Below are 12,387 nucleotides of genomic sequence, written 5' to 3'. Positions count from 1 at the left end.
CACAAAGATGATAACATCTTCAGAGTTCTTCACATTTGGGTGGACATCCCCAGACTGAGAGGTTGAAGTTTTCTTTGCCCTTACTGAAAAACATCAGGCAGTAAACTTTGATTGTGTAAGGCTTATTAAGGGTTAAATATTATAAAAACAGCATTGTATTAAGCCCAGTTCACATCACCTCATAGCCTTTTGTCGGAGGATATGGCCATGGCACACAGTGGCATTCATCACCCATAGAGTCCCATTGTGAAAGATCTGTACCGAGCTGTATGGATGCTTCTGTGCTCAATACCACTTGCTTGAAAACGAATATCCATCTTTTGACACTGTTTGCTTCAGTGGATGTGCAACCACTGAGCCACGGACTTGTCAGGCTTTGGACGAAATCCCGAGGCGACACCTGAGGTACCCCGGCCTTCACCCTTTACTTTGCTGTGGGGTCCCCAGGCCGTTACTCTGGACGTTGTCCAGCACCGTGGCAGCTGACGCTACTAGAGGCCTAGGTGAAGTACCTGAGGGTATGAACAGGGGTATAATCAGACAGTCATGGCAGGCAGCACACTTCAGTATGAGGAACAAGACAGAAGTTGGGTCAGAGGAAACAGGTTTAGCACTGAATCAGGCTAGAGGTCAGGGCAAGGAGCCGACAGAAGCATGATCAGTATAGCAAGCTAGGGCCAGGAGTGGAAAAAGGAATGTAGTCAGGAATAGCCAAATGGCAAGAACCAGAGAATCAGAGCAAACTTGCAATGGAACCTTAAGCAGACCAAAATGACCACAATGCTCAGGCATCCTCCACAGGAAACGATGCCTAATATAGATAGGATTGGGAGGAGAAGACTTTGTTTGGGTGCACTAGCCCTTTCAGATGCCAGATCCTGGTGTCTGTTTGGAAGGGGAACTCATTGCACACCACGGTTTCCCAGGAGGGTTAAGTTGTAACAGATGCTTTGTTTCCAGTTCCAGTTCCAAAATTCCATGTTGATTGATATGTTAATATATGTTTATAGCTCTATATCTCCTCTGCAACATAGAGTTAAGTGTTAAAAGGTTGGGTGCATGAATTAGTCACTAGGGGGAGCTAAGGAGTTTACCTCATACTGTTTTATTAGTGAATCCAATGTAGACATTGTATATAGTAAGCTCCCCTTAGTGATGAATGCAGGCAGCAACAATTTAATCTTTAAATGGGTTTTCTGAAGATATTTATCCACAGGATAGGGAATAAATGATTGCTGAAGATCCAACCGCCAGGAACCCCTGAGATCCTGAAAACAATGGACTTTGAATGCATCATGAGAACGGAGTGGTGGTGTGCATGTGAAACCACAGCTCCAGTCACTTCTATGGATTAAGGACCATTGCCAAGTGCACCACTCTCCCTCACTCTCATAGAAATGACTGGAGCACTGGTCATGCCACTCCATTCATTTGAGGTATTCGGAGTCCACCAGTTTTGGTATCACTGAGGATCCCATGGTTCAGACCTCCAGCAATCACCTCCAGCAATCAGACATCTACAACATAAGTAATAAGTGTATTTAGTAGAAGAACTCCGTTAAGCTTTATGTCTACGTAGGGAATTTCTAATTCTGCAACACAAAATTGGAGCTTCGACCTCATATAAAGAATGGTTAAAAGTTCTTTTAGGACTTTACTGTTGATGACCTATCCTCAGGATAAGTCATCAATAGTTGATCAGTGGGGGTCTGCCACTCAGGATCCCCACAGATCTGCTGATATTGGGCCTGCTGTAATTGTGGACAGAGTCTGCTAATCGGCAGCTGCTGAAGACGAATGAGTCCAGACAACCTGGTTCCATTCGATAGCAGTCTAGTTTTGCTTATTAACAACACCACTGTAAGTGGAGGCAACGGTGGATGTCAAAGGCCGTACATGTAATGGGGCCATGAGACCAAATGTCCTTCAGCCAAGAGTCTGGACATTATTCCAACAAACACCCGGGTGTAACAATGGCGCCACTTGTCTCTAGATGGCGGACAATGAAACAGTTGGAGCTGCTGGTGCTTGTCGGACAATCAGATACTCTTCTCTACTGGTGGTCTGTAGATCCTGAACCTGGTTGCCTTGTGTGTCCTCACACATCCACTGGGTCCCAACACCTCCTAACAGTCTGGTCAGATGCTCCTCTCTATTGGTGGTCTGTAGGGGGTATCCTGAGCCTGGTTACCTTGTGTGTCCTCACACATCCACTGGTCTCAACACCTCCTAACAGTTTGGTCAGATGCTTCTCTCTACTGGTGGTCTGTAGGGGGTCCTGAGCGCGGTCACCTTGTGTGCCCCCATCCTCTGGTCCCAACACCACCTAACAGTCTGGTCAGACGATCCTCTCTACTGGTGATCTGTCGGGGGTCTTGAGCCTGGTCGCCTTGTGTGCCCTCACACATACACTGGTCCCAACACCTCCTAACAGTCTGGTCAGAACGGCCCGGTGGGGACATTACATCCATACTACCATCCAGCTTCTCACATCCCAATAATGGGCCCCTCTCAGACTCTGGTAACGGGGTGAAATCTCTTCTCTGAGTCATAGAAGCTCTCTGCTTCCAGCTCTGTCTGCACTGACAGCGGGCCTAACGAACAGTTGATCAGCAGGGATCCTAAGCGGCAGACTCCCAACAATCACCCGTTGATGACCTATCCTGGGAACACGTCATCAATAGTAAAGTTCCAGAAAACCCCTTTAAGTCAATTATCAGAACAGGATGTTACAGTATCTACGCAAAAGGAATGTGATGAATGATATTGATATTCATAGTCTTAGTTCTCTGCGTTTGACGTTTGTCTTAATCATCTAAGCGCACTTTATTTGTGCAAGTAACTGATATTTTGGTGTCTTTGCAGGTGAAATATAAGAAGAAGTATGAGAAAGGAACGTACCAAGGAGAATTTGGAGTTGTTCCTGATACACCTCAGATCATTCATGCTAAATCCGTCAGCACGCTGGTATCTGATGTAAGTTCCTGCCAGATGGCATATGCAAAACCTTACAGAGTTCAGACTGGGCACCACCAAGAGTTTCACTTATGGACAAAGCTTTCATTACACTTCTGCACCCACTCATCTCATAATAGATCAGTACCTGGGAACGCTGATTGTCTAACCTGATGAGTTATAGAATTCTAGCTGCATGCCGCCAGCACTACATACGGATTTATACACAGAGAACAGACCGGTCGGAAGCTAAAGCTGTATTTTTTCCCCCAGAACAAATACAAGGAAGAAGTGAAGAAGCACCTGCCACATGGCAGCTTTACAACCCTGCCTGAGACACGCGAAACCACTCATGTCAAAGAAGTGACTAAGATTGTTAGCGCGGTGAGTGGGACAGCCTACAGAAGTGGTAATTGTAATAAACAGTGCAAGTTATGAAAGCATTATGGTTATTAAAGGGGCTGTATCAAAACATACCACCCCTTTTGGAATGCAAGGCCTGTGGTGATCAGCTGATGGCCCCAGGGCCCCATACCCTCAAGGAACAGCTAAGTTTGCTGTGGGAACCCTTGGCCAGCGAGACATTTCTGCTGCAGGGGAAATGTCATATTACAGGACTGCAAAAATAATCCCAAACGTGGCCATATACACGCTGATATTCTGATACAAGAGGGCAGACATATACACCGCTTATCTCCCAACATGCAGACAGCTAGACTGCTAAATGGAGGAGCAACTAACACGTGAGGACACTGATGAGCCGCCACTCACTAACCCTCCTTATACTGAGGGGGGCGGCTGCTTAGTGCTTATTACTACACAAAAGAATAAATACAAGGTGTCAGATGGTACGTGTAGTGCACCATGCAGGCTTACAACCTATTAATCACACAATATTTCAATCCGGCGGGTTGCCCTGCACTTCATGGGTGAACGGCACTGGCAACCTGGGCTTCCAAAGCCACACTGCATGTTACTGATAAATACGAGGTATTGGTCAATATTTTGGCCAAAATACGTGAGCTCACAACCCACGTCAAGGGTCCTTGTTTAAAAAAATTATAGAAAGGGAAAGGGAAACTATAAAACAGACAACTGTTGATGGATAACATCACCGGGAACCTGACAACATCAATGAAGAGTGAGTGGAGGAGACCACACACTTGGCTAAACGCTAAGAGGCGTAGCTAACAGACGTCATTTCAGGGGAACAGAAGGGGCATCCAAAAAAAATCAAGAAATTCGAAGATATGCAGCTGGCTTCGCTGATCAAAGGTCCTCTTTAAGCATCTAACCAGTTACAGGATCAGCCACAAAAAAAACAGTGTTGAACTGGGGGGTACCTTGGGCCTACCAGGGGAACTGATTCACCAGAACCTCCCACCATCTATACTGAATATATGTATTTTAACCTCCTTGTTATCATTGCACACACAGGGCATATCATCAATAAGGTCTAATAGATTATAAAACATTGACTGTAGTGGCAAATGACTGGCTCCAAAGTCACCCTATGAGTTTGGGTCCACTGAAGAATCCTAAAATCCTCTGGTGGACCAGATCAACCCTGTACTAATCGCGATCCATGTATGCCAAATCTTATATACAATAGCCAACCATAAATTGAGACCTCAGTGGGTTGCTTGGCAAAGCTGCAGGTGGGTAGGTGGACCCTAACACTCCACTGTCCCTTCCTGTCAATCTGACAGAAACGAATGATGTGGTGCTGGAGCTGTTTCCTAGGTCCCATCAACCTGTCCTAGTTACACTGTAAGACGGTATCTCACAGGGTGCACAGACGTCGGCCATTTGTCCATTTCCTAGAAAACCACCTTAAATTGGCTGCTGTATATTTATAAAGTTCACAAATAATCTGTGTGAATTATGCAATATTTTTAGAACCAATATAAAGAAAAGTTCCAGAAGGAGAGAGGCAAATCCAACTACGCCATCATGCAGGAACCACCTGATGTGAAACACGCGATGGATGTTGCCAAGGCTCAAAGTAATGTGAGTAAATCAGTCTGGTACAACGTGCTACATGAAGTGGATGCTGTTATGTTTAGGTCATTAAAGATTAAGAAGATACATCGTCAGTAAGGGTCCATTCCACTTTAGTGTTATATGAATGAGCCCCGATGAAGCCATGGTTCAGTACACCAGCAGTGCAAGGTCCATTGGTCATACACACCTTTCCACACGCCGTGCTCCATTGTAGCTGCACATAAAGTCTTTACAGGTCAAAATTATGGAGACATGAGTGACCTAGTAGCAGCTACATGAGGCCAAAACAGAGGAGGCCACATAAAGGAGGCCTCCAGATCTCTTGTGGGGGTCCTTATTCAGACAATGTTGCTAAAAAAGTGTATAAAAGTTGACTCATAGTTTATAATATTTTCACTTTCATATAAAAAACTAAATATGGAAAAATAATCCCTAAATTCTAATTGCAGGTGTCATACAAGAAAGATGCTAAGGCTAATCTCAATTACACCTCCATTGCTGATAGACCCGACATTCAGAAAGCAACCCAGGTGGCCAAGCTGGTCAGCGATGTAAGTACCCAGTTCTTATGAAATAAATGATAAAGCATTGAATATGCGCTACATAATATGACCTGCCCAATGTTTCCTTTAGATCCAGTACAAAGCTAAGGCTAAGGAAGAAGCCGGCCGCGGTATCACCGTCCTGGGACGACCAGACATTGAATTAGCCCAAGAAGTATCCAAACTTACAAGCCAAGTAAGACCGAATGGGGCATGAATATAGTAATAACCTAATGGAGAAATATAGTAATAACCCCAACTAGACATATAGTATTAACCTAATAGAGAAGCCTCGTCTGTAAAAACAAAACTAAATCTAAACTATCTGGGGCACACATATTGTACACGACTCCCCTGCCAGATAATAGACATAACTATGCTTCATAAATGTAATTCATGAGAATTTTAACCCCTCAGTGACTGGCTCATTTTGCACATTAAGGGTTCAGTCACACGGGCGCATCGACACCCGCACACCAGCCCCGATGCGCCCGTGTGACTGACAGAAGACGGCCGTACCTGAAAATAGCCGTCTCTCTCCAGCGCTGATGAAAGAACACATGACCGGCAATGAAGCTGGTCACATGTTCTTTCCTCCAGCGCTACAGAGAGACGGCCGTTTTCAGGTACGGCCGTCTCCTTCCTGCAGTAACACGGGCGCCGATGCGCCCGTGTGACTGAGGCCTAAGGGTTCAGTCAGATGAGCGTTATTTTTTTTTTGCGTATCTATGTGCAAGAAAAAAAAAAACGCTCAACGCATGTTTAAAATGTGCGTGACTGAAGCTCCGTGCCCATTGCTTTCAATATAAGCCCTTCCCTGAAAATCATCCCTTGTTGCTGTAAAAAAAAATGTACATCACCTTCCACCGCTGTCGGTGTTCTGGCATGTCTTCTTGCTGGCTCCCCAGCACTGCTCTGAAGCACTTTCTGCTGGCCGGGGATTTAAAAATTCAGTCAATGGCTGAGCGCTGCCTGTGATTGGCTGAGCACTGAGACCAATCACAGGCAGCGCTCAGCTGTCATTCAATGAATGGCTGAGCGCTGCCTGCGATTGGCTGAGCGCTCAGTCAATCGGACCCAGCACTTTCAGGAGGCAGGGATTTTTAAATCCCACACTAGTGGAAAGCGCTTCAGAGCAGTGCTGGGGAGCCAGTAAGAAGATGTGCCGGAGCCACGAAAGTGGCGGAATGTGATGCACATTTTTTTTCATTTTTTACAGCACCTAAGGATGATTTTTAGGGAAGGGCTTATATTTTAAGCCCTTCCCCGAACATCACTGCGGGGGTTGCCTGCATCCCATTGCTTTCAATGAGGCGGCAGTAGCGCCGGCCCCATTGAAAGCATTGGGTCCGGAGTTTCAGTCACGTGCATTTTAAACATGCGTGGAACCCCTTTTTTTGCGCAAATAGATGCGCAAAAAAAACGTGCTCGTCTGACTGAGCCCTTATGACCAGGCAATAGTTTTTTCCTTTTTACATCGTTACATTCCAAGAACCGTAACAATTTTTATTTTTTCCTCAGCATAGCCATATGAGGCCTCGTTTTTTGCCAGATGAGTTGTATCTTCTAATGGTACCACTTTGGGGTACATATATTATTATTGATTATTTTTGGAGAGGATGGGAAAAAAATGAAATTTCTTCGTTGTTTTCTTAGGTTCTGAAAATAAATAAATGAAGTGTTACGTTTATTCTGCGGCTCAATACGACGGCGGCGATACCAGATTTATGTATTTTTTATGTGTTACTATTTTTCTACAATAAAAACACTTTAACACTTGCATTGCCGCATTCCAAGATGCAGAACATTTTTATTTTTTACCAATGAAGCTATCTGAGGGATTGCTTTTTACGGGATGGGTCGTAGTTTTTATTGCTACCATTTTGGGGTACCTACAACTTTTTGAATTTGTTTTTTTTTTTCCATTTTTTTGCTAGACAGCTAGACAAGAAACAGCAATTTTTGCATTGTATTTTTAAAACTTGCACTTACCATGCGGTATAAGTAACATGCTAAATTTTTTCTTTGGGTCAATACGATTATGGAAATACCAAAATTATATATTTTTTTGTCACTATTTTGGAACAATAAAAATCCTTTTTAGGAAAAAAATTGTATTTGCGTCGCCACCTACCACGACCCAAACATTTCGTCACCAAATGTGGGAGGTCTTAATTTTTTGCAACTTTTTAAATTACTTTCTATCACGTTTTTTTTTTTTTTGGAAGGCGGATGGTCCTTCTTGCGTTTCTTCTGCACGTGGATTCACAACGTTTTTCACAAAAGCAAGAAGGTCCCATAGATTTCTCCTGTCTTCGGGCGGCTTTCTCCTCTAATGATGGCCGCATTACGGGACAAAACAAAACCAATGACTTTAATGGATTTCAGTGGGTTTTTTTCTCTAGCGAGATTCTCACCCGTTAATTGTACGGCTGATAAAAGACAGGACCCGCCCCAGGGAGTACTACTTGTGGGGAGGATCGGGCGGCGCCTATCCCCCCGCTGTTTTTCTCAAACTCCTTTGCTCTGGTGTGAAGTTTGAAAAGCCAATGAAGGGGAGGAAATTCCCCTCATTCAGGGGCAACTACCCTCCGTGGCGGCGATCGTAGTTGTGGCTGACACCGCCCTTCATGTGTAAATACGCAGTGAATGTATCATGTGAAAAATGCGCTTGTGAATACCCCAGCACAAATCAATGGGTTCATGCTGTCCGTATCACACGTGTAATATGAAGCGCAGATACGCCCGTGTGCAGGAGCCTTAGGGTGTGTTTACACCTAGCTGACTTGCTATATATTTTTGACAGCTGAAAGAATCTGCAGCAAATCCACATCGATTTTATGCAGATTCCATCATGGATTTTTGTGCGGATTTCACCACTTCAATTGCATTTAAATTGCTGCAAATCTAAAACCCACAACAGTTTCTGCACCAAATAGTCAGATTGTGACAAAAACGTTGGTGCAGATTTTCTGCGGATTTCTTCAGCTGTGGATTCTGCAGCAAATCAGCTAGATGTGAGCGCTGCTCAACAGCAGATTGTACTCTGCATAGGGTGAGATCCTCGGGGAATCTGCTGCACAGTCCATTGTAAAACCCATGTGACCCTTCTGCTTCATCTTGTATTACCGTAACCTTGTTTCCATCCCTATTGGGGGAGCTGCAAACCCTCGCAGAGGAGACCTCACATGCTTCGCTAATCCCATCTTTTGCTGCACATTGTAGGCTGAGTATACCAAAGGAAAGATGTGGGGCCACGGAGCGGCGTCTTATGACACTCCCATCATGCGGACACTTAAGAAAGCTAATCATCTGACTAGTGATGTAAGATGAGCATGTTCGGCAGTGACTTGTATGGGGCATGGCCTGCGCTCCGTTTTTTTTTTTTTAAATGAAGACAATTTCCATGTAAGATTTTTTAAATGAAATCATTTAAATGGCAGTTTTCTCCTTAAAACGTGATGAAAGTCGGATCGAATGGATTAAAAAACAAACCAGTAACCTGCGTATTAGATTGCATCAGGCCAGATTCCTGTGTGCTTCCATCCTTTACTGTCATTTTAAAGGGCCACTCTGGTGATTTGTTAGAATTCATTATATAGCTCCCCCCCCCCCCCCAGTATATATAAGGGAGCTAGTGTTCCCTCAGTTAGTTATTTCTTTTTGTCTTGAACTCCCGGCCCCTTCCTTCTCAGATGGTCATGTGATCTGAACTCTGACCAGCTCAGATCTACTTAGTGTTTAGTTTCTTGTCAGATTCTCAGGCTGTGTGATGCTATTACATGGATCTACCATAGAAACTGCCTAGAAGGGGACACAGACACTCTTATCATTGTTACTGCTGATGATCTCACAGCTCCTGGCACACGGTTATAATAGAGGAGATCACAGCTCATCCTCCTGACTGTATACTTATGGGCTGTAGCTTATTTAGGTGAATAAAGAAGGTAATGATACTTAAACTGTCCTCCCTGCAGGCAGAAGTGTAAAGTGTGCTGATGCATTATGGGATAGATGTCAAAACTGAAAGTAAAAAATGTCAGCCACAAGATAGTGCCAGATCATCATCAAACAGGGGGCTGCACTGCATGGAAGTGGCTGCAGTACACAGAGGAGACCACCAGAGTGTGACAGGCAATCAGTTGAGCGTGGCAGGGATTGAAAAATGTGTCTTCACCAGACTGGCCCTTTAAAAAAGGTATAATTAAAGCAAACAAAAAAAATGGAAAAAATAAAACTGCAAAAACAGCAGCTAAAATGGAAAAGGTAAATCCATCCTAAGACCTCAATATTGTACGCCTATTGTACTATTTGTAATCCGGATGTTAAGGGGTTCTCCACATTATATGTAATAAGCGCAGGGCAGCAGATGTTGTGTATGTTGGCAACTTACTAATACAATGTAATTAGTTGGTCTCCGCCATTCTCTTGTTTTATAAAGCCCATTTGCCACAGACGTCTTCATCCTGACAGCACCACCGCTCCATCCTGAATATGTCCACCGATGGAGGGGCATGGGATGCAATCCCACGCCCCATCAATCAGTGCCTCCCCATTGAGACTCACCGTGTCTGCACCGGATGAGCAGGAAACAGGCGCATAGCAAGAGGCACTGATGGATAAGGTCGTATTTTGCAGGATGGAGTGGCAGTACTATCAGGAAGAAGACTTTTTTGGCAAAGGGGCGTAGCTTCATAAAACAAAAATGGCAGTAAACTGTTAATTACATTATATTAGTAAGTTGGCAACCTACACAATATCTACAGCCCAGCACTTATATGTACAGATATAGCAATCTTTAACCTGAATGGTGCAGCCTAGTTATTGTATGCTATGTGTATAGCCTGGCAGTCGTTAGAAGGCAATAGGCTATGCAAATAGCATATGTTTGGTATGTTAAACAAACAGATGCAGCTCAATGAACGTTTGTTTGGCACCTGCCCATTTAGACACAACAATTTTTGCTCAAAATTCGCTCAAAGCTGTCTTTTGAGCGATAACTATTGCATCTAAATGCATGGACATCATGCAGTTTTCGTGCAGGATTCGTTCCTCGCTCAATTCTAGTTTTCTAGAATTGAGCAATGAACTCTTATCAGCGGTGCAGGCTGTTATCACAGTCGGCAGCGCTGATAAGATTCTTTCAGCTCGTGTCCCACTGGTAGTTCACAGCGGGACGCGAGCTGTACTCACGGAGAACAATGCAGCTGGTTGCTTATGCAAAACAGCTGTATTGTTCGCTGAGCGTTCTGCCAGCATAGGTCTTTAGTAGCTAATTAGCTACTATAGACTATGCAAAGATGATCACTTAAAACTGTCACTCAAACTGTTCTTTGAGCGATTTTTGAGCGATCATCTTTCAGTGTAAATGGGGTCTTAGGCCCTCATATACATTAGGGTAAACTCTCCAAGAAGAGGACTAGAAGACTGTCATATGTGATGAACTTCAATGCCTGATTCTGTTATTCTCCCCGGAGGAAAGCAGTTGCCAGAGGGGAATGATGGCATTAACTCCTTTCTGCCCATTCAAAATACATGAATCATGAGTGCGGGGGAGATGGGAGAAACGGTTGTTGGCCGAACATGTGTTCAGGCTACAGTTATTATTGGTGTATGGGCACATTAACACCAGATGGACCTCCCGTGGTTCCACTGACCTGAACTTACAGCGCTAAAATGCTGGTCATACACTTGGAAGAAAAGTCGTCCAAAATAGCTGATTTTGGACATTTCAGTTGACTGTCAGTTTCGAAATTAGTGCAAACATTCATTTGTGACAGTCAATGGCAGACTTCTGTCTTCCAGAAAAGCAGTTGGCCAGGTTTTAAAATTTTAGCTGGGCTGGGGCGAAAAATTGCAAATGGTCAGATAGTTGGCTGAATCTGGCAATCAAGCCACTTTGTGCAAGTGTTGTAAAATAAAGAAACCAGTCCTACTCACCTCCTTAAGGTCCTCCCATGCAGCACAAGCCCTGGTCACCACCACATGGATCTGGAAGAAGCTGGTAGTGGTCATGTACCATTCATTGTGCATGGGACTGCTACCAGATTCTTCCGGGTTCGTAGTGGAGGTGACCGAGACTGCTGTGCCAGACGGGGTAAAAGCAGGTAAGTATAATTAACTTTTTTTTTTACTCCAGTCCATGGCCATAGAATTTAGAATCTTTAATATAGGTGGTGGGAACATTCATATGGATGATCTCACAGACTATTGGCCACTTCATATTTTAAGTGTATAAGTCAGGTTGAAAGCAACAAGAGGAACAGCGCTGCTTGACAAGATCCCCAACAAAGAGGAGAAACCCAGCGGGTGGTTTTGAAGTTTCATTGGGGAAGGCTACGCATTTTGGTGCTGAAATGATACGGCCCGAGAACGATGCCTTTCACCACCAAAGTGCATTGCCTTTACCAAAAACGCTTCAAAGCCACCAACTGTGTTTCCGCCTCCCTGCTGGGGCTCTCCTGTTTGGTTTGGTAAAATTGTGGGGATCCAAGGGTTCCATCTGGACTACAAACAGTTCAATATGGGTACAGTATGCCCATGAGTGAGGCCTCAATACTATTGAGTAAAATTTTTGCTGTAGGAGGTTTTAATGGGAAACTGCCTATTTGTAAGCCGAATTGACGGCAAAGCAGCAACGATTTATAGAGCCCCTTGTGCATGCTGGAGTCCGAAGAGGAAACCAACAGAAAGCGTTCTGCATAGCCACATGTTCATTGATTGTATTTACCCTTATAAGTTCGATATAAATTAGTTTGTGGTAGGTTCAGGCATGATTAAAGGACTGTGTAATGCAGTGGCAACCAAGTTGTGGTTCTCAAGCTGTTGGGAAACTCCAACTTCTACCATATACTGCGCACATCTGATGCATGCCCTCCATGGTCTG

At 44.3% G+C, this 12,387-nt stretch overlaps 1 protein-coding gene across 16 annotated transcripts in view; it reads left to right on the top strand.

The window, feature by feature from the left end:
• NEB (nebulin) overlaps positions 1-12,387 on the top strand; it is a 232,032-nt gene that overhangs the window by 178,412 nt on the left and 41,233 nt on the right. For all 16 annotated transcript variants that reach the window (XM_066575214.1, XM_066575209.1, XM_066575217.1 and 13 more), the window contains 6 exons: positions 2,866-2,976; positions 3,229-3,339; positions 4,855-4,965; positions 5,409-5,510; positions 5,593-5,697; positions 8,727-8,825. In XM_066575214.1, coding sequence (XP_066431311.1) covers positions 2,866-2,976; positions 3,229-3,339; positions 4,855-4,965; positions 5,409-5,510; positions 5,593-5,697; positions 8,727-8,825 — 639 coding nt within the window. The remainder of the gene's footprint in view (positions 1-2,865; positions 2,977-3,228; positions 3,340-4,854; positions 4,966-5,408; positions 5,511-5,592; positions 5,698-8,726; positions 8,826-12,387) is intronic.

Source organism: Eleutherodactylus coqui, chromosome 8 (assembly GCF_035609145.1).
Source record: "Eleutherodactylus coqui strain aEleCoq1 chromosome 8, aEleCoq1.hap1, whole genome shotgun sequence".
Lineage (NCBI taxonomy): Eukaryota > Metazoa > Chordata > Amphibia > Anura > Eleutherodactylidae > Eleutherodactylus > Eleutherodactylus coqui.
The sequence above is the reverse complement of the archived record's forward strand: the minus strand, read 5'-3'. Positions and strand labels throughout refer to the sequence as shown.